Raw genomic sequence first — 25,892 nt, 5'->3', positions numbered from 1 at the left:
ACAGGCCATGAAAGTTTTTCTGCCTTTACATCTTGCATGGCACCTGGAGCAACAAGGCGCTTAAACTTTCCTAGGCACTACTGTAAAGAGAATTACATTAGCATAAAATTTTAAGCTTTTCCCAAGAATTATTAATGCAACTCCAAATAACAGTAAAGCTACATTCCCATGCAAACAGGATAGCTATTCAGTGATGCATGTGTAACCTTTAAATGTTTGCTATTCTCTGACATATAACAGGGAGAGGTTATGCAAACTGGTTGCAGGATGTCATAGTTCTTGTTTCCTGTTTTGGTACAATTCCCCTTTTCCTCTTTCTCTTTCCAGTTTAACTCCTATATAGCTCCCTCACTTAAATAGCTGCTGCTGAATAGCCTGGTGGAACCAGATATTGAACCTTACTCAAGGGAGCAGTATATTTATATGTGTCTCTCCTCAAACATCTTGTGACACCCTCATGTCTTAAATTTACTCTTCCTCTGGCTGCTTACAATATTTTAGGAATCATAGCGTGTACAATACTCATGATAGGAAGGAACTTAATGATACCTTGTCTCCTAGAATAGTCTTGCTTCTTGGAAGTTATTTCCAAAGCAACTATCTGAAAATACTGCAGTCCTCAACCAGCCTGAACAGGGCTGGTGTTCAAAACTTTTTTTGGATCATTGCATGCCACTAGTTCCAGTGTCTTGGAGGCGTCTTCAGCTGTTTTTTTAGCACCAGTGGCACTATAAATGGTTTCAGTTGGAAGGGACCTTAAAGATTGTCTAGTTGCAACCCCCCTGCCATAGGCAGGGACACCTTCCACTAGACCAGGTTGCTGAAAGCCCCATCCAGCCTGGCCTTGAACGCTTCCCAGGAGAGGCCATCCACAGCTTCTCTGGGCAACTTGGTCTAGTGCCTCACCACCCTCTGAGTAAAGAATTTCTCCTAGTATCTATTTCAAAACTACCCTCTTTCAGTTTAAAACCATTACTCCTCATCACTAGACTCCCTGGTAAAGAGTCCCTCCTCATGTTCCCTGTAGGCTCTCAGTACTGGAAGGCTACTATAACATCTCCCCAGAGTCTTCTCTTCCCTAGGCTAAAACAACCCCATTCTCTCAGCCTGACCTCAGAGGGGAGGTGCTCCAGCATCCCTGGAGCAAAGATGATTCCCTGATCATCTTTGTGACCCTCCTCTGGACCCACTCCAACAGGGCCATGTCTTTCTTATACTGGGGCCCCAGAGCTGAATGCAGGACTCCAGGTGGGGTGTCCTGAAAGCAGAGTAGAGGGGCAGAATCACGTCCTTCAACCCGCTGGCCACACTTCTTTTGATGCAGCCCCAGATACGGTTGGCTTTGAGCTGTGAGCACACATTGCTGGCTCACGTCCAGCTCTTCATCCACCAATACCTCCAAGTCCTTCTCAGCAGGGCTGCTCTCAATCCACTCATCCGCCAGCTTGTATCAATGTTCAGAATTGCCCCAACCCACATGCAGGAGCTTACACTTGGCCTTGTTGAACTTCATGAGGTTTGCATGGGCCCACTTCTCAAGCTTGTCCAGGTCCCTCTGGATGACATCCCTTCCCTCTAGAGTGTTAACCACATCGCTCAGCTTGGTGTCATCCACAAACTTGCTGAGGGTGCACTCAATGGAGATGTTAAATAATAACTGCTCCCTATATTCCCTAGATCGCACCACCTCTATTATTGTATGTGGGAGGGCTCTTTTCTTCCTTAAAACTGACTGTCAGCTTAGTAGGAGTACCCCCCTCAGTTACACTCAAGGCTCTTTGGAGAGGTTTAATGATGTTATTACCAGAAAAAGGGTCACGACTTAAGTGTGGAACAAAAGCCCTTGACAAAGGTAGGCATTTTATTGGCATGAACTTGACCTTCTAACTAAGCAAACCTTCAGGCAAGCACCTCTGCTGGTCTGATTGCTGTAACCCAAATGTCTGTCATAAATTTTTCTCTTGCAGATATGCTTCTGTGCCCCAGTGTAAAAAATGGGAATAAATTCTGCTGTTTTCTGTATAATGAGATTTTTGTGCTTAGCATCTTTCTTAATAATGAATGACAGTTGCAGTACTCCCTTTTTCCCTCTTGCTCTGTCCTACAGTGCAATTTCAAAAGGAGTCTGCCAGCCACTAAGTCTTGAGTTCTGAAGAAGTTTGACTTTGAAATGGCTTGCTTCTTAATTCTCAACCAGAAGTTGTCATTTTCCCTGCACAAAGCCGCCAAGCCTTGAAGAGCCATAAATCTGTGTGGCTTTGATAGGTCTGTACTGTCAATGAAGGAGAATAGGTTTATAGGTGCACAGAGGCCAAGTTCAGCCTTTCTCTGCACACGTGTGTCTGGGGCATTTTTTCCCCTTCTTGCTTTTTGGTTTCATACAGAGTGCTATAGCATATTTCTTAGTTGCTCATAATTCTCTAAAGCAATGACCTTTGGTGAGGACAGAAGTTTTCTCTGGGTGGTAGCACGACTGCCCATAGATAGATAGCTGTAGGGCAGCTGTATCTTCAGTTAGTTAGCATACACAGAGAGATGCTTTCAGCCATTGAAGGCTTCTCAGTTGCAAAAATTAGCACTCAAAGCACAGCTTCTGCAATCTTTACATTGAATATTGTTTTTGCAAACAAGCCATGTCATTCTGTATTTTTTCGTAAGCTATTCACTCTCATTGCACTAGAACTGAACTCTGAAGCCTGTAATTTACATCCCTCCCAACTAGCTGTGTAGGCTGTCAATTTATCATCCTGCCTTCCATGCCTTAAAAGGTTTAGAGAAATAAAACAGGCAGAGAGACCTACTCTAGCCAAAGGTCTCCTTATCACATTACCCACAATACTTGTTTTCATCCTATGGATTAGCAGAGGGTTAGTTTGGGGGATAAAGATGGCAAGGGAACAGTTGTTCTGAAAACCCATCAACTGCTCATTCAGAGTGAAAAAGAGTATTAAGCAGATGTCAGAGATGTGATTTGAAGACATAAAAGGAGAAATCATAAAGAAGCTAACCTCGGCCAATGCTCAAGCTTGAGCACATCATTGTAGTTTATGACTTGAATTAATGCCATAATTTCTGGGTCTTCTGTAATGTTCACATCCTGGCACCAGTGGTGTTCAGGTCTCTAGAAAGGTGCTGCCTGTATACATGAATTCAGTTTTCTCAGCCACCACAGTCCTATGGCCAAAGCATACAATTAGGAGATGAATACCTAATATGCAGTTAAGACACAGCAGCCCCCTAAGCATTAATAAGTTTTTTCCAGAACACATCACGGTGCTCTGAATTGTGGTGTCGGTTTGTCTCCTCTAGTCCTGCTTTGTCAGAGAAGCGGTAAAATCTCCTGTGCCAAAGTACTGGGAAAGTATCCCTAGCAAATGAATTTTCATGTCTCCTTGTAAATTTTGGTTTCCTACCCCCCTAGAGCTTGGCTGCAATTTGCACAGGAATGCATATTTGTCTGATGAGAAGGTAATGTAAATTGAAAAGGTACTTTTAGGCTGCCGGTTTCTGTAAATTGTAGTACAGTTCTTGGGACTTAAGTTTCAGCTTACAGTGCCCAGTAAAAGAGCAGAGTGAAGTCAAGACTGTGATTTCTAAGTACTTGACTTCAGGTCGTTGTGCTTACAACTGCTGTCTAACCATGCCCCTGCTGAAGCCCAGAAAACAATTTCCTGCTTTAAAGTTTTCAGCATCCAATTAGCTTCCCAAAATATACATCTCCACTCTCTTGGGCTATTATTGAGCCCAGAATCTCCTAGAGATAAATAGTTTCACTGACAGTGAGTCGATCTGTTTTTACTGTGACTGATTTACTGCTGTCTTGACATACATTCCAAGGCTTTGGGTCAAAAGGAAGGTGAAAACTTGACAACAAAATCCCATATGTTGAGTCAGCCTTGAGTGCAGGTGTCTGCACGCTGGTTAATTGTTGAGGTCTACAACCCTATATAGGATTGCGAAGGGATCACATTTCAACGACCGGGATTTGTAAAAGTCTCCTCTGAGCCCAGGTTTGTTTCGTTGGGTTTTTTTTTAAGGGCACAGGCTCAACCAGATACCCTGAGGCACCACCAGTGCTTTCCAGTCTGTCCGTCAAGGAGCCTGATTAGCAATGTCCTGCATGTGGGAAAACTGGAAAGCCTGAGACAGGGTCTGAGTGGTGGAGGCTCAACTTGCAGATGTGACACAGCAGGTCCAATTTGTCCTGCCTTTGGTGTTGGTATTGGTAAAATTTCAGTCATGCATGTGGACTCAAAGCTTTTCTAAAATCCCCTTTAGAAAAGGTGTGTTTGGCTATTTCTATTAAATGGTATGAAAGTGTGGTTTTTCATAAGAAAGGAAGGAAAGGAAATGCACATTTTGAGTAATTGCTTCTAGGTTTCTTCTGTCTTCTGTCATTGTGCTAATCCTGTAAATAAGCAAGTCTCTTATTTATGTGCGCTGCATTTGGTGAGAGCAATTGTTCTTGCATAAAATGTGTTATCTGAGGAGATTGCTGTCTAGGTGTGAAATGAGTAAAGTCCCTAAGTAAGACCATGAGAAGGTTTCAGATGTCAAGGGCAGCAAATGAAGAGTAACTCATTCCCTGACTATTGAAATACTGCCCTGTGTTACACAGGAGGAGGTGGCCTCTCATGTTGCTGAAAGGAGTGGTACTGAAAGTTCTCCTATGTAATTTTTCTGTCAGTGTTGTTCTTGAGATATAAATATATTCAGTTCTTGAAGTGTTGGACGACTATTTCTGGACAGACTAGCACAAGGCCAACAGCATCCTGGCTTGTATCAGCAATAGCGCGGCCAGCAGGAGCAGGGAGGTGATCCTGCCCCTGTACTTGGCACTGGTGAGGCCGCACCTTGAATATTGTGTTCAGTTTTGGGCCCCTCAGTACAAGAAGGTCATTGAAGGCAACAAAGCTGGTAAAGCATCTAGAGCACAAGTCTTATGAGTAGAGGTTGAGGGAACTGGGGTTGTTTAGCCTGGAGAAGAGGAGGCTGAGGGGAGACCTTATCGCTCTCTACAACTACCTGAAAGGAGGTTGTAGTGAGGTGGGTGTCGGTGAGCAATAGGACAAGAGGAGATGGCTTCAAGCTGCACCAGAGGAGGTTTAGATTGGATATTAGGACATATTACTTCACTGAAAGGTTTGTCAAGCTTTGGAACAGGCTTCCCAGGGAAATGGTTGAGTCACCACCCCTGGAGGTATTCAAAAGCTGTGTAGATGTGGCGCTTAGGGACATGGTTTAGTGGAGGACTTGGCAGTGCTAGGTTTATGGTTGGACTCAATGATCTTAAAGGTCTTTTCCAACCTAAATGATTCTATGATTCTTTAGTTCTTTATCTGTTTATTCAAAGGCCAGCGATGTAGTCCAAATAAATCTAAAAATTCTTGTGAATACTAAAAAGAGTGTCAATTAGAATGAGTTGAATTCACTCATCTTGGCCAAGGACACGCAGTAGATGGAAGCAGTTTCCTTTCTCTGAGGTGAAAAGGGGTTGATGTGTTCACCTATAGAGACCTCCACGTCCCCCGTATGAGTGCTGGTTAACAGCTGTGTTGCTTCACAGTGGAGTTATGAGAGCTTTGCACAATGTTCAGACACTGAAGTACCATCTTTGTTTAATGTAATAACGGGATCCTACCTTTGTTAAATTATGTAACCGCTTTTTTAATAGATATAAAAGGAGAAGAATAGGAAAAGATGACTGTTGGAGCTGCAGTGCTTGGCTGTTGCTAAGCCCTGAGATAAGAGAGGAAAATACGAAAGTCATGCTCCTTGTTTTGTTCATTAGGTCATGAGAGAGTGGGAAGAGGCAGAACGCCAAGCAAAGAACTTGCCAAAGGCCGACAAGAAAGCTGTTATCCAGGTAAAGGACCTTACCCACTGGGGCAGCAGTTAAAATACAGGGACTGCTGTGTGTTATATAATTTTAAAACTTCTATGGGGATTTAACGTTATTCTCTGCTCTTGCTGTGGTTATTTTTGTTTCCAGCTGTTCGTGGCTGCTGGGTGTCTCTGTACGTTGCAGACTGTCCCTGGAACTGCAGTGCAGAACATTGCTCATGACTGTGTGGAGGAGTAGAATTTCACCTGAATTTAGATTTGCCTCAGTAAGAACTGAAAACTCAGTTCCCACTGGCCCCTTTCAAAATTTAGGCCATGATAAACTAATATAATCTGCAGGACCTAAGATCAAAGCACAGATGGAAGATGTGATTTAAGGAAGGAACTGCCATCAGTTTTATCTGAAAGAAACTCTCAGCCAAAAATTATTTTATCCAAAATTATACTATAATTCAAAAATTCTGACAAGCCAGACACTCCTTGAATCCCACTGTGGCTATTTCAGGTATTATTCAGTACTGGTAGGATGATTTCAATGCAAAACTATAAAAAGGTACCGTTCAAAACCAGATTGCATCGCACATTAGATTCCACAGCTTTGCTCTCTGTGCATTTTACCCAGTCAATCTTTTCCTTTATTGAAAGAAGTTTAAGCTCAATTTTTCTTCCTGGTGGCCAGTTTATAAGAAATTACAGTGACTCTGTTCAGGTTGGAATTTTGTTTTTTTCTCGCAGCGTAGATTTGCTCATGAAGTCATGCCGATACATTGAAAGCCCTCGTGATGGCAGGGAGTGTATACTTGGCCAAACTCCACCCTTTTCTACGCACAATTCTCTAGCGCTGAACCACTGTCTGAGGGGGCAAATGAAGGGTTCACTGGTGGTTGTGCTGAACTTGTCAGGAATATTTGGTTAGATTAATAAAATATGGCGAAGTGTTCAGAAGTGCAGGGCATCAGCAGTTCGCACTGAAATCAGTAATAGGAGCATTCAGCGTAGAGCTCCTGGCAGCCAGGCTAGACTGACATGGGTAAAGATTTCAGTGATTTGCAGATGGAGGTGTTCACGTACGCCAGTCGCTTCTGTTGTCCTCACTGTTCCTCTTGTGATGGGGTTTTTTTTTCAGCATTTCCAGGAGAAAGTGGAATCACTGGAACAAGAAGCAGCCAATGAAAGACAACAGCTGGTGGAGACTCACATGGCACGGGTGGAAGCCATGCTGAATGACCGTCGCCGCATCGCTCTGGAGAACTATATCACAGCCCTGCAGACTGTCCCGCCCAGGGTAAGTGCAATACCACAAGCTCTGTCAGCTGTGTCAAAATCACATCACTGTAGTCATCCTGGGGGAAAAGAAGGCGTGCCCAGGTACAGTCCAGCAATGGAGCAGGGAGTGTGCGTAGCAAGAGCTACTACAGCAGCCGGCTAGTTTGAAAGTTAAAGGTTTAGACTTTCTTTGTACATAAATGTAGGCACAGGCACACACAGACCCCGGTACGTACCTATAGATAGATACATACGTACAGAAAGATACTTAAGCACATAACATGGGAGTGATTTGGTTGTCAGAAATTGTAGCCATTCACAGGTCCTGCAGAAGGATGATGAAGCATCCCTCCAAGTGATGCACAGTAGGCTACTCCGTCACATCAGGATGGAGCTTAAGGATGAGGGTAGTTGTGATTTTCTGTTATGTTTGTTGAACTGTTGAAATGTTTGGTGGAGGATCTTGTAAGGATTGTCGGATGGCATGAAGATAGCACACTAGCAATTCAAAGTTGTCTGTGTTGGATGTGATTGCTGTTGGTGGGTGCAAAACACTTCAGTTCAGAATGTAGATTGAATGGAATTTTTAATGACTCCATATCTATGACGTTTGTACTCAATACCAAAATAACTGGTCTGTGATTTCCAGAAGAAGAGAACCTGCACGAACACTGTGGGAAGATAGTCAAATGTTTTATATACCTCTCGCCTCTTGAACACTTCCTGGATGGAAAAAACATTATGTTACTAAGAGACCTTTGGGTCAGCAGTGTAAGATATAGCGATTAGATCCTCAATTTGGCCTTAAAGGGAATTACATCAATATGAGTAACCTGGTAAAATTATATGTTTTAAATGAATTTCCTTCTGCAGAGAAACCTGCATATTCAGTGAGCATGGAAAAGCAATCATTGTCTTAGTTCTTTATCATCATCAAACTTTTTTCTCCACCCTATGGTGCAAAAATCTCTTTATTTTTACTGTGTGCCAAGTAAAAGAAAAATGTACTTAGGTAAAAAAGTCATGGGAAGACTTCAGAGTGGTAGTATGACAAGCTAATCTGTATTTTGCAACATAGTAATTTGTGAAAATGAAGTTACTCTGTATTAAATTAGTAGAGGATGTTGTTTGGTCTGAAAGATGCATATTGTAACCTCTGACTGTTTGAGGGTGGTGAAGGGCTTGGACGTGAGGGTCTCATTAGCAGACAGATTAGCAAATTACAAGCTGGAATGCAGCTTACTTGAGGAAACTGGAGTCCGTGGCTCAGAACTGAGAGTGAGATGAGGTGAGTGCATAGACTGGCTGCAGGTCATGTTTGCTGTCTTGCGGTGTGGTTTTCAGTAGTTCACCTAAGATAGGATTTCACGTTTGGCTTTAGCCAGTCAGCTGTTGCTGTAAAGTTGAGCCTCATGCAAATGTAATACTGTCTGAAAAGTATCCCAGGAAAATGATTTGATTTCAAGTTCTTTGTGGATCAGGCCGACAGCTTGGTCTGCAGGTATCTGAGGTTGTCGAAGGTGAAGATGGGGACCACACGTAACAGTAGAACGGTCTCTAGAGCTGCCAAAATTTGCAACTTCATTCGTAGCACAAGGGAGCTTGACTTTTCATGTTTGTGAAATGCAGGTGACATCTCCACTGCAGGGAAAAAAAAAAAAGTAAACTTCAGCTGCAGGACACTAAGGGGCAAAAATGTTAACACTGGTTTTGGGACCAGAAGAACCCGCATTTTATGCTTGGGTTGCTTGTAGTGAGCTCCCAGGACATTTAAATTAATAATATGCTTACTGTGTCAGTGGGAGAGCATCAGGCCTGAAAGGCTGTGTCAAAGAACACTCTTTGATATATGACTCCAGTAGAAGTAAGTATTGAAGGTAGTCTTAAAAGGCTGAGGTGCATCCTATATTGTGTCCCTACAAAAGCTGGTCATTCTGAAAGGAGCAGGCAGCAAGCATGAAGGTAACGTCAGCTGAAGGTGCTACCAAACTAGGACTCATCTCAAAACTAACGGGGGGGAAGTTTAAAGAATAATGTCTTAAAACAGTTCCTTTGTCAGTCTTTTTGATGGTACTGTCCTTGCCTCAGCATTTTTTGGTGTTGTGCTCTGTGGTTACTGACAGTTCAGGCATGTACCTCTGAATAGCTGGTAAGATGTGTGCCAAAGCACATGGAAAAAACCGACCTTGAATTCAGCAGGAGGATTCGTCTGGTTTTATTGTGGGGCAGAGGGTGAAACCAGAGGAGTGATTGATGATAGCTGAATGGCCTAATGAATGAATCCAGTCCACTAACTGCTTTGCAGGATATGGAGACAGAAGTCTTGAATACACTGTGAATCCAAACTTTGGCTGCCTAGCCAAAGAGAAAATGGCATTAAGGGAAAATTCAGCTCCAATACCCTCGCTATATTTCTCTCTGACAGTTCCCTACCTGACTAAAAGTACTTTTGATGCAATTGTGTTGTCTTTGGGAGAGTAAGTCATAACCTTACCGGTGACTTCTTAAGTAATCTTACAAAAGGGAGGTTTTTCTGGAATTCTCCAAAATTTTTAAGGATCCCCTTCCACAGCCTGCTTCAAATTATGTGGTTTGCTATTAGTATGTTTACTACAAAAGTAGATTCTGAATATTTAAAGTGGTGGAGTCTCTTTCTCTGAAGTTATAAGGCAGAAATGGGGTTTAAATTGAAAAATTAAGTTAGGCTTTTTTAATGAAGTGCATATCTTCTGCACATGGCTAGGAGGGTTACTGTGAGTCTGACGTGTATATATAATGTATATAGATGTATGTGTGTGCAAGAAGTATTTTCCATGTGCTGTTTAATCCCTTGGACATATTGCCTTGTACTTGCTTTTGAACGTTTACCAAGTTTTTTTGGACTTCTGGCAGACCACTTGAAGCAGCAGGATTTCATTTTGCTTTTGGATGTCTAGAAATCCATGACCAGTCTTTGCCTGAAGATCAGTTATCACAGGAACACAGTGAGTTTGGCACTCCTGGTGTCAGCAGACTGATCATGGATGTGGTACATGGTTCTCCATGAGTGACGAAATCCTGATCCGCTGGGATCTGCTGTTTTCTATATGTTAGCAGATTATGTGGTGCTTGTGTTCACGGGGTAGCCTCTTCAGGAGGGATGAAGAGAAACTTCCTCTGACTAGGAAAATCCTTGAACTATAGACAGGGGAAGCTGGAAGACTATGTGAAGAGAAGTATCGCCATTTACTTGCTCCTTTGGAGGAGGCTTTACTTGTAGGATAGCAAGATATGGGACTATGGGAACCTATGGTCCGGGCCAGTAGCATAGTCATTGCATTCTTATACATGCTTATAAAATCAGTGGGTTTCAGTACCGTTCCACGTAAAACTACAGAATTCTGGGAATCCTTTATGAATAGCTTCTGTACGAGACCAAAAATTTTAACTGCAGGTTTTTTCAGGTGTTATGCAAAAGATTGCCCAATGGCAGTGTCAAAGGAGTGCTTCAGGGAACCATTCTGGGCAGCAAGGGAGCCAGGAAGCATATAGAGATGAAATTGCATAGCTTCAAGGTCTAATAGAAAACAAATTTGAGCACAATCAAATATTTGTACTGTTGTTCTGTTCTCAGAAGCACTGTTGTGAAGGCTGCCCAGAAATTTAAAATTTGATCCTCATCCCTGATTCCTGATGCAGCTTAGCTGTGCTTTGTTGCCTTTGAAAATGGGGTGCAGCTGTTCAGTATCCAGTGTCAAAATACTGCATTGTTTCATCCTGCTTGATGGCCTTACTACAGAAAAGGAGGATTAGTGGCAGCTGGAACCAATATGCCTCTAGTTTTTAAAACAGTTGGAAATTTTCCCCTTCATTTTGCAAGTTAAATAGGGGAATTCAAATCCATCATTCGCTGTGAGCAGGTTGATTCTATAATTTGTTTATATTTCCTCTTTCACTTGCATGTCAAATTTTGCTGGATTTATGTCTCCCTGTTTAATCTTTGTTGGTAAGCGATGCACATTCTCTGTGGGAAGCCAGTAGCAGGGGGCAAAGAGAAGCAGAAAAGAAATCCAGCTCCTAGTGGTGAAGTAAAGGGGTTTCAGAGCAAGGAAACATACAGGAAAACTTTGAAAGGTTTTAACCTACCTACTTACTTACTTACTTATATTAACCTCATTACTTTGCACATAGAGTAAAGTGAACATATAATGATTAAAATCAGTTTAAAATGCTTCTTTTCTAATTTGGTACTACTTTACTGAAATGTAAATTATTGCCAGACAGAGCAGGATCGTTAGGATCAACCCTAGCATGTACCTTAATCCATTTGAATTATTTTATTGCCATGTTTTTTTTCCTGTTGCCCTCAGAATTTGCTCTGGTACCTTTTGTGCTGTGGGAGCAGTGTCTGTTCATACAGAGAACACAGTGCAGGCTGAAACTAGTCGAGTTTCACTATTTGGACGTGGAAGAGGGATCTGCAGAGGGGCCCTTACTCAGTGCCTCTGCATTCAGGAAGCTTGAAGCCTTTCCTGAGTCCAACGAGGCTGCTGTGGAAATATGCAGTTGGAGGCAGGCCAAAGCGTCACTGCTGATCTGGTGATAAAAATCCTCCTGTGCAGTAGGAAAGAGCAGTCCAGCTCTCATACTCCACCCTTCAGCTCCGCTCCTCTAAACCCATAAACTTAGAGCTGTGGAATTTCTCACGTACACTTAATTTGGTAGGATTTTGTCCAAAGGGTGGCATAGACTTCGAGGGATGTGGTCACCTAACTCCACTTTCCAGCAGCTTCTGAGGCTTTCATGTGAATAAAACCAGACTGTCTTGTTTTTCCCCCAGTCTGTGGGCTTGAGCATATGGTGTAGTCATACACCTGGGCTTGCCGGTAGGGTTTTATACGAGACAACTGAAGACAGAATGCGCAATTCCAGATGGGTATTAAGTTCTGAGAACCATGGCAGGTTCGTTATATCTAAAATGCAAAGTTTTAAAAGAGTGAGCAGAAACAAAATTTGTCTTAGTTTGTCAAAGTTGAGTAAGTTCAAATCCTGAAAGTAAATAATGAGATTGAATCAAATACAGTTTTCATTTTATTCTGCCCCGGGAAAAGTCCTTAAGGAGGTCAGGCAAAGGGAAGCTTTGAGTACCATTATAGCCATGTATTTGTGATGTGTGGGGTAACATGTTTTGTTATAAACTAGCAGAAGTTATGAGAAGGCATCTTTAACTCCACGGGAAAGGTAGCTGGATGGGGGTTTAGTTGTGTTTCACTCATGAGTGAAAAGTCTTGCATCCATCCTAGCGAGCCTTTCTTGAATGTTCCTAAAATGAACTGTTGTGCCTGTGTCAAACATGACCCACAAGTTAATAAAATAGCAGGTAAAATATATACCTGATATGGTGTACAGGGTATTCCTAATAAGTGAATAAGAAGAAGCAATTTTTGCACATTTCAAGAGCAGTAGTCAGAAAGGGCTGGTGATTGATTTTTCTCTAAAGGCAAGATTAAATAGCACAATACAGCATTGTGAAACTTTCTGCTCTGATTTAGAAAGAATTTTGATCAAAATGACAAGCCAGCCCAGAATTTCCCATGGAAGTTCCATGGCACCGAGGCAGGAAGTTGTATTTTAAACACACAGAAGTGCTTTAACATGATTTTTGTGTTATTTCTCGGTAGTAAGTATGTATTTTGGATTTCCATGGGGAGAGTGTAAGTTACATTTGTAGCAATCCAAACTACATTTGATATTTCCATTTTCCAATGAAATTGCACTGTTTTATCTCTCCCTTAAAATCTGAAATAGTAGACTAGGATCATGGGAGAGGCATCTGCATACATATGTAGTCATATTTGTATTTATGTGTATGTACTTCATTTAATAGAAACATTTACTAGATCTCGTATATGTTTCCTTTATGGGAGTGACCTTATCTTGATGCTGATGCCACCTGAAGTAAAGGCACTGAATTACAGAGTCAGTGGAGCCATCAGCAGTTTCTACTTCATTTGAGCTTGTGTCTTGTACAGTTGGAAACCTGTTAACCACGAAGTTAAGTTTTAAAACCAGGGCATTGCAGTGCAGGTCCTTAACTCTGCCCTGGTGCATATTTATATTCACAGAAAGAACTCTTCCAAATAAAAGAGTAGGCATATTCCCTACAGTTTGGATGGAAAGCCTAGATAGTCTACATAGACCACGTACGTAGTTTGTGAATCTGTCTACTCTGTACCAATTGAATACATGCAAGTCCCAACGTGCTCACAAAAACTATATATGAAATAATACTTTGACAACATTCTCCAGCATTAATAGGATTTTAAACTAATAACTAAAATACCCACAGACATGAATACATCTGTTGCCCTGTCACAATATCTTGTGAAAGGGCTACGACTGATCGATGCTCAGTTCTACATAAAAAGTAGGTGTTTGAATCTGCTGAAAAGGGGGAGCTTCGGAATGACTTTCATGGGAGCAAACAGCGTGACAGAGCGCTCTTGAAATAGTCAAAAGCAGCGTGTAACAGCAGCATTCACACTGCTTCACCCGGCATTGCCTGCCGTGCACCTCATTTGATGCATTCTTTTTTTTCTGCATCTGCCTAAATAGTGAGTGTGTGCCACGAGACTGAGGACTCGTGAAATAATACACATTCTGAATTTGGTGCTGGATCCTGATGCTTAGGAAGTTACTGGCCGTTCTTGTCACTGGATATACGACAATAACCAGCAGCGTCGACCAGGGTGACTAAAAACATAGGATGACGTGTTAGGAGTCACTTTTCATCCTGGTCACTTTCAGAGGAAGGCCGAAAAAAACAGCCAACAAAACAAGTACAGACAACTGAAAATAGTGGAATTAGTTCATGAGGCTTAGGTAGCCCCTGGTGGCTGATACAAGTTAGTTATTCTGTGAGACGTTTTTTAGCAGGTGACTACAGATGCGAATACATTGAGCTTTCCTTAGCAAAACACGCAGCAGAATTTCAAGTGCTAAATCCAGAATTTTTAAATGAAGTTTGGTGGTTGGTACATTATTTATGAAGAGCGAGAGGTGCCGGGCTGGTCCTGGCATGTGTCAGCCATTTGTTCTCCTGCCATAGACAGTGTCAGAGCTCAGGCCTCAGGAACTTAATTTAGCTGATAACAGCACCACTTTCATTTATCATTTAATCTGAAGGTTCATGCCTACGGTTGAAGTAATAGATGGCTGTGGATATAATAGCTTCAGAGACAGGGTCTGACCGCATCTCCCCAGCCTGTGGAGCCTTCCCTCACCTCTGTGCTTGACTGTTCATTGTGGCCCCTCCGCCCTACCGTCACAGGAGTTCATGTCACTGCTTGATGTACTAGATTTGGGGGCGAATGCTGCTGAAAGTATCTCTGCAAGAAGTGCTTGTGTGGGTGGAATTTTCAAGCAGAACCATTTCACTCCATAATGGCATTTAAAGAAAAATGTGTGTAATATACTACGGAGGTGGGACTTGGGGTGAGAGGTACTTTTGCTAATATGGAAATTTGTTAAAACTGTGCAAGCAGGAGGTCTACAGTTCTGGGCATTGAGGAGAAAATGATCAATTAATTTTTTACTTTTAAAGTTACATTCACGTGTAAAACTTGGTCCTCTTTTATGGTAACTGCTACACTCAGGTATGCAAAGTCCAGGGGAGAGCTGTCATTGCCCACCACCAGCTCTGGCAGTTTTAAGCCTTCAGCCATGGCCCTGAAGCTGTGAGGCAGTAGCATCGCAAAGTTGTTGGGAAGGTTGGAGGTCTGACCTGATCCAGTGCTACTGGGGCTTTGGGCAGTTATGTCTACCTACATACAATGCATTTCTAGTGGGTTTTTTTGCTTGAGAAAAAGCAAAGTCGCTGCCCCTGTAAGGAAACATCTTAAATTTAATATCCTTTCTGCATGTCCTATACTTGAGTTATGGTTTTCTGCTGCCATCACAGGAAGATTTCTTGGCAGACATGCAAGAGGTATGTGTATCCATTTCTCCTTTACAGTGAAAAGTTAGGGGCATTTTGCAATGCTATAAAAGGTAGTAAAGTTGGTCCGGTTTACCTAAGTGATTACTACCTGTTAGATGGGTTCTTTCAGGATTGTTATCCTATTAAACAAATCTGCTTGCAACTCTTACTGGAAAAGTGTCATTGGCATATTGCAGTGAATACAAACATACTGAGGGAATACAAAAAGTAGATCCTTCTGGTGTTAGACGTGACAATTAAATTAGGATAACTCTTGAAGAAAAGGAAATTAATCCTTTTCTCTGCAATGTGCCCAGACCTGCTACCTTGATGTGTCTTGGGGGCAAGGAAAGCTGAAGTGTCAGGAAAGGTAACAATGCTTTCTGTCTTCAAAATTTTCTTGTTAAGCTTTCTGGTCTTCTAGCCTTTGTTCCTACAAAGGTTTACAGCTGGCATTTCAGTTTGTTTTGCCATTACTATAATGTTGTGAGGATTACTTACTTTCCAACATTTGTCCGCGGTTGCTTGCAACTTGATTCCAGGGTGCTTGGCTTTTGGGACTTGGGGTTATTTTCCTCGTGAATGAAATTTCAGTCATGGAGCCACTACGTTTAATCCTTTGGCAGGGAATGGCTTCACATCTCTCTATTTCTATCCAACAAATCTTCTTCAAATAACCTTTGTTTTACTGTCTAAGGACATTTTTTAATCTGTTGCTTCTCTTAAGCTGAAGAGATTGTTAAATCTTTGAGCTCTGTAGCTTAGTATTCATCTTTTGTGTAAATGTTGAATTAGTTCAGGCTCTATATTTGTCTGTGAATCTAAGTCTTCGTAAAGCTTCAACTTCGCCCACGGTTCTTCCTGCTTCGGAAAGCTGTACATGGAGCCTCTGAGCTTATTTTGTCACTTCCCCACCCTCTTCCCGGTATCTCTGCCAGTGCCCAGATGAGCTGTTCACGACTTCTGCTCATTCTTTAATCGACTGCACACTAAGGTCACCTTTCCCTTTCTTCTCGCCTGCCTCAGCTTCATGCTTTTCACTGCTTGGCAGCTTCAGATAGGGTGCACAAGCACAACAGCACAAGCAGAGTTGGGAAGCGGGGTGAATTTTCAGAATCCATCATAAACACTGAATTAAAAATTAATGTCTTAGCTGAATGCTAGAGAACACTTCCCTGTTTTGGCACTGTATTGTTGTACAGAGTAGGAAAGTACATAAAAATATGCATTTCTTAGTCTTCACTGTTCTACCAATCAGTCTGTGTATATTTTCGTGTCCCCTTCAGCTACAGACCTTTCCTTTGTTCGTATTGAGTTATATGCCTTAAGGTGTATATTTAATAGTTTTTACTAATTTAAATCACCTGCAATACATGCATAGGCTAAGATTTTTACAAAATCTGGCACCCAGGCTGAGTGCCTTCAGAAGAAGCAAGTAGGTCGCCCTTTTTTTAAGTTTTGCAGTCAAGTCTGATAATTACTACTTGGCTTAGATAGAGTACTGCTTTCACGTAGTCATCTGTGCAGCTGTTGAGCAGGTTACCTTCTGATTTGAATCTGAACGTGTGCATTCAGTTTACTGTTGATAAAACTTCCCAGTTGTAATCAATTTTGTTGCAAAAGTTTAACTGTAGTTGACAGATGTTGATACTGGTTGAGTATTGAGTGTAGTAGAGCATATATGGGGGATCTTTGAAATGCTTCCAATGGAGTCCAGGTTTCAGGGGATCTTCTGGGTGGGATTTATCTGGTGGTGGTAAAGGTTGCAAAACCGGGAGCTTGGATCATGGGGGCTTCCTGAGTTAGGGGAGAGATAAAATAGAGTCTGATGGAGAGAATGGAAGCAAAGCCCAGAAGAAATTGGTGTAGGGTGTCCATTAACTAGCATGTTAAGGTGACACTTGCTGTCTTGTTGGGGCAACAGTGTAGCAGTTAGACAAGGAAATGCAATAGCCAAACTTTCTGTTATGGTCAGAGATGAAATACAAATGCCCTCCCTGGGAACCATGTATAGTACCTACAACTACTATTCAACGGTGCATCTTGCCAAATGGGTTGAGTGAGTGGATGTTCCTTATAGTATTCAGGCCTGCCTTCAGAAGGTAGCTACAGGCACTGGCTTTTGGTCTGGGATATGTCCCCAGTGAAAGGAACAAAAACATGTATTGTCCTAAACTAAACTGATTTTTTCCCCCCCTATTTCTTCCCTGTAGCCTCGTCACGTATTCAACATGCTGAAGAAGTACGTGCGTGCTGAGCAGAAGGACAGGCAACATACTCTCAAACACTTTGAACATGTCCGCATGGTAGACCCAAAGAAAGCTGCCCAGATCAGATCTCAGGTAAATTCCACTGAGGGTTAATGAGGTCGTGTTTGTTCATAACCATTGTGAAGTTTCTGTCAACCTATTTTTAAAAAAAAAATACCTGACCCCTTTCTATGGACAGCTTTACGTGCAATAAGAACTAATCTGCTTTCCAGCAGAAGATTAAGACAAAGTTATTTCTTTGTAGATAGGAGTAGAGTGGGTATAATTTGTCTTCTGAGAAGAACTGAAAAGCAGGTTTTCTGTCTGTCCAGTCAGTGAGTCAGTTATGGGCATTTCCCGAGCAGCCCTTCAGAGCATTAATGCCCAGAGCCTTTATTAGTGCTTTGGTAAATGCCACCTGTGGGAAATTGTCACTAACAGATTTAGCAACCACACATGATTATGCTTCCCTCAGCTGAAGTGGCAGAACCAGAAGTGGTGTAGCCATCTGACCACAAACAACGTTCCTATAGTCATTGCAGAGATGCGTGCAGTGTCTATAAATGCCATTACTACTGCGCACTGGAGTTTAACATGTTCTTTTAAAATAGGCGCTGTAGTTCATGGCATTTTAACTGCTGAATGTTACTGCAGTCCTCAACATTTATGTTTTGGATCAGCTTGTATGTTGCCTTGGTAAATCATGGAGGGTGAGAAAGCAAAAAAAAAAAAAGTTAAGGTGTAGTGGCTTTCAAAACAGCAATTAAAATTGTAGGCACAATGAACAAGCTGTAAAAGAAGTGTGGTGTAATGTGCAGAATCAGCTGCTGTTCCCTCTGCAGGATGCAATGGGAAATGCTGTTCCAGCCACAGTTTTTGAACTGACTGTCATCTCTAAAAGCTAAATCAAAACAATATACCTCCCTGAATGGCACAGTTGGCATATTAGACTTCTCAAACATCTATTCCAGCTAGACTTGTGCATTGAGGTCATGCTGCCTTGAAATGCATGCTTCTAACAGTCTTCTGCAGTGACAGTTGTCTTTGCCTTGTATTAAACATTAAAACATGTCCTCTTGCATCTAACATGAGTTTTAGTTCCTAAAACACTGGATTATTTGATAGCAAAAAAGAGTGAAATTTTGCAGACTACACATTGTGTGGCAGCACAGGTGAAGAAACTGACGTTTAGATAGAAGTGTAGTGTATTGCTCAGTATCATCATAGGAAACAGTGTTTCTACAGTATCTTTGCTTCTTGAATGGATCAGAAGGTTGCGGGAATGCAGGCTGGAGGATCCAGCCTACTGAAATTGTTTTCAGTGGAAAATGGAAAACAATATTTTCTTCAAAAGTATAAATACTACACTTCAGTTTGAAGAAAATGTAATGGTTTTTTTCATTGAAATTGCTCTCTGCGAGCCATTTTCCTCTAGGTCTAATTGCCCTGTCAGTCTTCTAAGATGCACCTCAATTTCCCTCTCTACTTAAGAGGGGTGATACTTGTGGAGAGGACCCTGAGGGAGCATATATCATGTGATGTCGTGACTCAACCCATAGCAGTGGGCAGAAACCTGAGGCAACAGAGTTGGAATCACATGAGGCAATGCAGTAATGCTTCTGGGTGGACATACTTATGTTTTCAGCTGAAAATGTTTGCAAATGCTTACCAAGAAAACTGGATTTTTTTTTCAGAGAGCTGTTTCTTTTTGCAATATTAGGATAAAGAAGAAAAAAACAGCTGAAACATTTTGATGCAGCAATCATTGTGCCTCACTTAGTTTGTGTGTTATGTGGAAACTTACATGTATGGGCAAACGTAAATGTCGTTGAAGGGTAAATGAGGCTCTGGCTTTCTGCCACAATAGCTGCTTGCTTTGTCCCACAGCAACTGTAAACCCCTACCTTGATTGCTGCATTCCCATGGGATTTCAGGTAGTTGCTATGGAAGAGCGTCTAGAACAATATTTTTGTAGTAGCTGTAGGAGAGAGGTGAATTTTGGAATGGATTTTACAGTTTCAGTACATAAAGCATACTGAATTCTTATCCCTAGCACAAGTGAAAACTGTCTTGCTGTCTATAACCTATAAAATTTGTCATAATGTCAAATTACCCCTACTAGTCCCCTCCTTAAAATACTCTTTTTTTTCCATAGGTTATGACACATCTACGTGTGATATATGAACGCATGAACCAGTCTCTCTCCTTCCTCTACAATGTGCCTGCTGTGGCAGAGGAGATCCAGGATGAAGTTGGTATGCAAACTAGAAAACGGGAAATATTTCTGTGATGAGAAACTACCAGCAAAAGCGAAAATACAGGATCTTACTTCTCCTATAGTTACACTGTCCCAGCTGAAAAATAGGAGAGTAAACTTGCCAATGTTCTTAAATCATAAATTATAATGAATACTTGGAAGACAAATTGTATATAACGCATGCAATGGCATCATCCTATTGTTGTAAGTGTTTTCCCTGAAATAGGTTCATTTACATTTGGAGCCTCCATGCTATATGGAAGCAGCTATTGTCCATGAGATTTAGCAAATCCTTCCTGGGTTTGGATATTTAATTTATGTGGTAAGTATTTATATTATCTGATGTAGGCCTTTTGGGATTCCCCCAGCTAAAAAATTAGTTGCAGGCTCAAGCATCTGAGAACAGTGTAAGTATCAACTGGAAGCTGCTACGTGCAGCTTGGCAGTATCTTACTGGTCATGCTTGTTTAAACACCTCTTGTTTAGTTGGTCAAACGGGTATCTCCTCTCCTCCCATTTTTTCCAGCGCGCAGGCTGGGCTGTGGACCAGTCAGGAAGTAACAGTCTCATGTTTGACTCTTCCTTGAATGCTTTATAGCAGACAGCTGTGAGGGAGAATGGTATTGCCTCCCGTTCAGTTCCTGCTCTTGGCGGTGGCATCACTGCAACAGAGGTATCTCCATCACAGCACTTGGACTCTGCTGTGTGCTGCTCTTGCAGCAAGGCATCTTCACTTAGCATATATTATTTTCAGACGTAGCCACAGCTCTGGACATCATGTTGCTAATGTGCTTCTTTAAGGAAAATAATACATGGATGAACGCAAAGGCTGGAGATGGGATGGATGTTGTCTTTGGAACAGCTTTTTTCACAAGATGCAATGCTCTGCCAAATGGCAGTTAATGGATTAGTTTCACAAATAACCAGCTTCAGCTGACTGAAAAAAATTATTGATTTCTTTAGAACACAAGGGAGAGAGGTGTGCCATTGTAGTAAGGATTAGGATGCATTTAGGGCATAGGAAGGGGGATGGACAGGGAGAAGTGGTGGATTCATTTGCCCAAAGCACAGGTTAGGAAGGAGATGTGCTTCTACTTGTGAGGTGGCTTGAGAGGGCTGAGGATGAGATCAGGAAGTTGGGGAGGAGGTTGGGAGGAAACAAAGAGGAAGCTGAACTAGTAAGTATCCTTCACCGTGTGTTTCTATGCTCCATGATTATAAGGCACAATCAACAGTCTCAGTCTGTAGTTGCAGAGTTGTTTGGGCAGGGGGGGTGAACACACCTTATTGATCACTTGAAAGCATATCATTTCTGTAGCAAAGGAGACGCCGATACTGTTAGGTCTTTGAGATGCTCATTTTGTTTTCTTTCTGCACCACTATCATTCCCTTGGGTTTTTTGCTTGAAGCTTCGTTTTCTTCTATTATTGGTAATGTTAATGCTTGTTGGTGAGCACATTCTTCTAAATTTTCTTCTCCCTGCTAAATACCAAAATGGAATGGGAATTTCAGAGGCTTTGAGGTGACATGGGAGCACACGTGTATTAATTGCTAAGTGGTTTACAAAAACCTGACTCCTGATCTCAAATGTAATACTTATTTTTAGGCGAAAAAAAGAGCCTAAAATTAGTAGGATATTATTTCCTAATAAGACAAGAGAAGCTAAGATATCTCAAAGAGCAGGCCTGTCACAGTCTTGAGTGCTTTTCCCCTACCTTGATCTTTCTTTTTGTGGGTTTGGATATACTAAAAATTCTTCAAAGCATTGGAAAGTTTAAAGCAATGAAAAGTAAGTTTTCATACTGGGAGTTACCAGGCAGCAAATATTACAGAAAGCACTATCAGATCTGGGCTGTACTCTATAAAAGTTTTCAGTACTGAGAAGAAAGCCTGTTCTCTTTCAGTATCAGCATTCTCCTTGTTGGTAACTTTGGCTGTATTCTTGGTTTTACATATTAGTTTTAATGAAAGTTTGTTGAGGTCCTTCCCATCTGTTAAAGGAAACAGCATTCTTCTAGCTTTGAGCACTGATCAGTCTGTTTCAAATTCTGTTCTGAAATTACTGAATTTCTTAGTCTCTGTACTCTTCCTTAACCCATGGAAGAGGAAATATATTACAGCTGCAGAATGTGTGGAGAAGTAAAACACTAATAAAATTGCACTTTGTAACATTCTCAAGAAATATTACAACTCTCATTAAAAAGACAAATGTTTCATTAAATACCTTTTGTTAGAACCATTGACCTAGAAAGTCTGAATCAGTGGAAAAGTTGAAAAATAACCTAGGTAAGAACATCTCTCACACACAGGGTGTCTGAATACTAAATTACGTGTAAGGAAGCATAGTTGAAAATAGTTCTTCTAGGCTGGGATGCAAGTTAAATGGCTAATGTTTTAGTTCAGGTTTTTTTGTTCATTATACTTACAGTTTGTAGTTCCACGCTTTACTGCAGAACTCTTCGTGAACAGTTTTCACCTTGAGGAATAAATAATCTTTGCTTTAGAAGAGACAGCTCTGACAACAGTAGTTTTTCCCTAAATTGCACAGGTAGTTCTGTGAGCAGTAAAATAAATGAGATCTAGTTTCCTGTGAATTTGTACCATGGGTTTAATTCCTCTAATATAGCATGCTGGTTTTTACTAGATTTTCTCATTGCTAGAAATATTATGCCCTATTTTGCAGTTTCTCTGTTATTAGCTGTTGACAAATTTGAATCTCAGGTCTTGGCATTTAATTATTTTTTTAGAAAGTAAATGCAAATACATTAAAATTTCCCTTATGTCTTCCTGACAGTCTGCTACCAAAGATTCATCCATGAGAAATAGGTGGTGTTCTGTCATTGGAAAATATATTTGCCTGAAGATAAGGTGCACACTTGTAATTTCTGTCTGTTATTTTTGAAGTTTTTATGCTGAGCAGTGAACTTGAATTATATGAAACAGAATCTAGAGCTATTCCTGGGGCATAGCAGCTGCACAGAGAATGTTTTCTTCAACAGTCTGAAGATTTTTTAATTAATGCTTGGTGATCAGATGAATTACAATCCAGCAGTTGGACATTTGAAGTTCCTTTAAAACACAGGATATGTTTGAAGTTCCTACCTCAAAAGGCAGGCTTACAGCCGCCGTTTTAAGGTGCAGAATCCAAAATACAAAATCCAGCTTCTATGCTAAAAGCAGCCGTTTAAAACGTCTGGTTATTTTCAGAACTCCAGCAGAGATGGTGGGAGGAATTCAGGGTAAAATTTGAAAGAGTTGTAGTCCTTACCTACAGGTGTTCATCACCAGTTGATGCCTGTTCGCTTAAACAGAAGATGCCTTGGTTTGAGTCTATAGATACACAGGAAGACAAGCAGCACTCTGAAGGGTAGAAAGCAGCACTTACATGAAGTGAGGATTTTTTTGCTAAGCGTTTGACCAACACGTAATGTGCAAATGCCCCATTAGGGTGACAGGCACATATTATAGCAGCAAATTTCAGATGTGTAAGGAAGAGTGCTGCTGGCTGTCTTTCATTCCTGTTGGGGCAGGGGAAGAAGCGTAAGGGTAAGAGTTGCAGAAAGAGGTCTGTCTGACCATGACTGTTACGGCAAAGCTTGGAAAGCATAAGCAGGTCATGTGTGTAGGAGACCGTTTGGCATTCTGGCTGCAAATGATTTCTCAAGAGGCAGCGATGCAAATGTGCTACAAACCAGGTTACTCTTGGTGACTGATGTAGTTCTTGGTGTTAAGTGGTGTTGCTCACAGGCAGGAGTATGCCCCATAACAGGAATGTGGCACAAAAAATCTGAGAAGAGGTATTTGTTTGCACACTAGGTGAGCAGATTATTTTGCTACCTTGGTATTTGTACTCACCTTTTACCTCTGATAAATCTCATATATTATTTAATATGTACTGAAGCTCAGAAAGAGCAATGGCAGGCTTTAAGAGAAATCAGCAGTTCCTTTAAGCACATCCTGCTTTAAATCCTTATTTGATTAGACTGCTTATCCATGTATGTAAAAGGCAATTTATTGCTGGGAGTGGCACAGCAGGCACAGCTTCTGAATCAGAAGCTACGTCAGAGCTATGTGCATTAGTCCAATGGGCAGGCAGTGAGCTGAATTTTTAATTCTGTCTTTGCTGCTCTGTTTCCAAACTGATGTCCTCAGCTCCATGTTTTCTAGCCCACCACTGATGAAATATTCAGCACCACCTACCACAGCAGTATCGTAACTAAGCTCTGAAACATTTGGTTATAGCAATAAGTAAGAGAATATGATTTCATCTGTCCCTTGACAAATAAAATCAAGCTATTGTTATTGTATTATTCTGTTCCACTGTGCCTATCCCATTCTTCTGCAGCATGTTCTGGATGCCACACTCACATTCTGTAGCTGGGAGAGAGGACAAGCACAAACAGACCCCAGATCACTGCTTCTGTTTAAATGCATAGTGTGCTCTGAGTCGTGTGCTATTTCAAGTATTTGTGTGCTCCAGCTTAGCATGACAAAATTTGAGCAAGAGAGTTTTGCCTCACAGCTTCCTGTGAAGACTTTTAAAGTATTTTTAGAGAAAGCTTGACAGCTGTAAATATAGGACAGGCTACAGACTAAAGATGTCTGAAGGCTTGCTTTCTTTTAACCCTTTCTCTTTAACCATTAGGTCCCTATACCTGTCAGGCTGAATCTGTGCATGTTGTCTGGACTACTTGTGGAGGGCAAAGTTACTGCTGCCTCAGCTGGTTCTGGTCTTTCAGCATTTATACAACTAATTGTTGATTTCGTGTTTCTAGCTGCTGATTTTGACCTGTAGTCAATCCACAGCCTTGCTGCATTTCTTTCGCTGAGTAGGAATAGGATGCTTTTCTCCATTCATTCTCTACCTTCTTAAGAAGTTTTGAGGGCATTTGCTGCTTGCTGCTGGCTGACAATACCGCACAACAATTTTTGTGGTTTGGGAATTTATATTGCAAAACCAAAACACACCCTTGGGGGCTTTGCAAAGGCAAATGCTGTGTCTGTCCTGTTTGGTGCCATTTCTTTTGTGATTATTTTCTACATCCTCTCCATTAAAATGTTATGTTTTGAGTATGTAATCAATAATGTCTTTCAGACTGCAATGGGACTTCGCAGTGTCTCGTTTTTCTGTAACTCTTCCTTATACTTTCTGTCTTAAGATTTAGCTGAAGAGAACAACACTACTTCCAAAACGTATTTAAAATCATGAAGTGATGCTTAGGATTTCTGCACCTTTATTTGAAGTTGGGTTGCCGTATTGAGGTAACAATAATAAAGGGAAGTTGATATACATTAAATGTGTCATTAGCTTGTTAAAAGGATGTTGTAAGGTTATCAAGGGTATTGGAATGGGATCGTGCAGAACCATATAATTCATATCGAGAAAGAACAGTAATTGCCCTGTGACTCAATTTCAGTACGTTACACTAGAAAATTCTTGAAATCGCTTGTTGGTCATGGAGGTGGCAGTTCTAGTCTACTGCATGGGAAGCAGTTCTAATCGGCCTCTTAGACTAGAGGCGAAAGCACTGGTAGCAGCTGCTTGATGCAACTGATGTCATGTATCAGAGTGGTTATAATGCCTTTTTTTTTCTTCTGGCAAAGAAAAACAGGGCTGTTGAAGCATGGGTAAATGAATAAGCACACTGGGACAGACCAAGTTCAATCAACTGGTATAGAGAAAGATGAGGAATTGTCATTCATGGTGCTCATCCTCTGGCCAGTTGAGTTTTGCACAGGTTGACAAACCTGCTTAATCCAGTCAATGTAAATCCTCCTGGGTCTACCTACAGTAGCATTTTAGCTCACATAGGAGTACACTTTGGTAACAAATGTCTCAGTCGTCCCTATTTATTGTGTTGTTCCGCTTCACGACTTTCTAGTGTAAGCATGGGCTCTGACTGCTTTTGGGAGCAGGCGCTTTCTAGCAGTAGATGGAGTTGCAGAGGAGCATGATGATGACTGGGAAGCTAGAGATGTTCTTTCTGAAGAAAAGCAGTTCCTCTTTGGTTTTTGTTATCCATACTTTCCTTTTCTCTTTATAAAGGTGTCAAATGGAGTTGAACTTTTTACCCAGGATAAAATAAACAGCCACAGATCCAATGTGCAGCTGCAGTAGTTACAAAAATCTGTAGCTGAGGAAGGTTGGACAATTCCTGTTAAGTTTTATAGTTTCTGCCATTCTAGAAGTCAGTGGAATTGTCCTTTCTGAATTGCCCCAGGCACTTACTTGGCTGGTACTTGAGAGGGAGCGTCTTCAATTTTGGACACAAGGGAATGTCATCTTTGCCAATCCTTAAGTGTTGAATTGCCTGATGAG

The 25,892-nt window shown here is 41.4% G+C and overlaps 1 protein-coding gene across 4 annotated transcripts in view; it reads left to right on the top strand.

Annotated features, from left to right (window-relative positions):
• Positions 1-25,892, top strand: part of APP (amyloid beta precursor protein) — a 226,668-nt gene that overhangs the window by 157,942 nt on the left and 42,834 nt on the right. For all 4 annotated transcript variants that reach the window (XM_064470153.1, XM_064470144.1, XM_064470139.1 and 1 more), the window contains 4 exons: positions 5,792-5,866; positions 6,971-7,129; positions 17,281-17,409; positions 19,472-19,571. In XM_064470153.1, coding sequence (XP_064326223.1) covers positions 5,792-5,866; positions 6,971-7,129; positions 17,281-17,409; positions 19,472-19,571 — 463 coding nt within the window. The remainder of the gene's footprint in view (positions 1-5,791; positions 5,867-6,970; positions 7,130-17,280; positions 17,410-19,471; positions 19,572-25,892) is intronic.

The sequence above is a fragment of the Phalacrocorax carbo genome, chromosome 1, assembly GCF_963921805.1.
Source record: "Phalacrocorax carbo chromosome 1, bPhaCar2.1, whole genome shotgun sequence".
NCBI lineage: Eukaryota > Metazoa > Chordata > Aves > Suliformes > Phalacrocoracidae > Phalacrocorax > Phalacrocorax carbo.
Note: the sequence above shows the minus strand (reverse complement) of the source record. Positions and strands in the feature narration are given on the sequence as shown.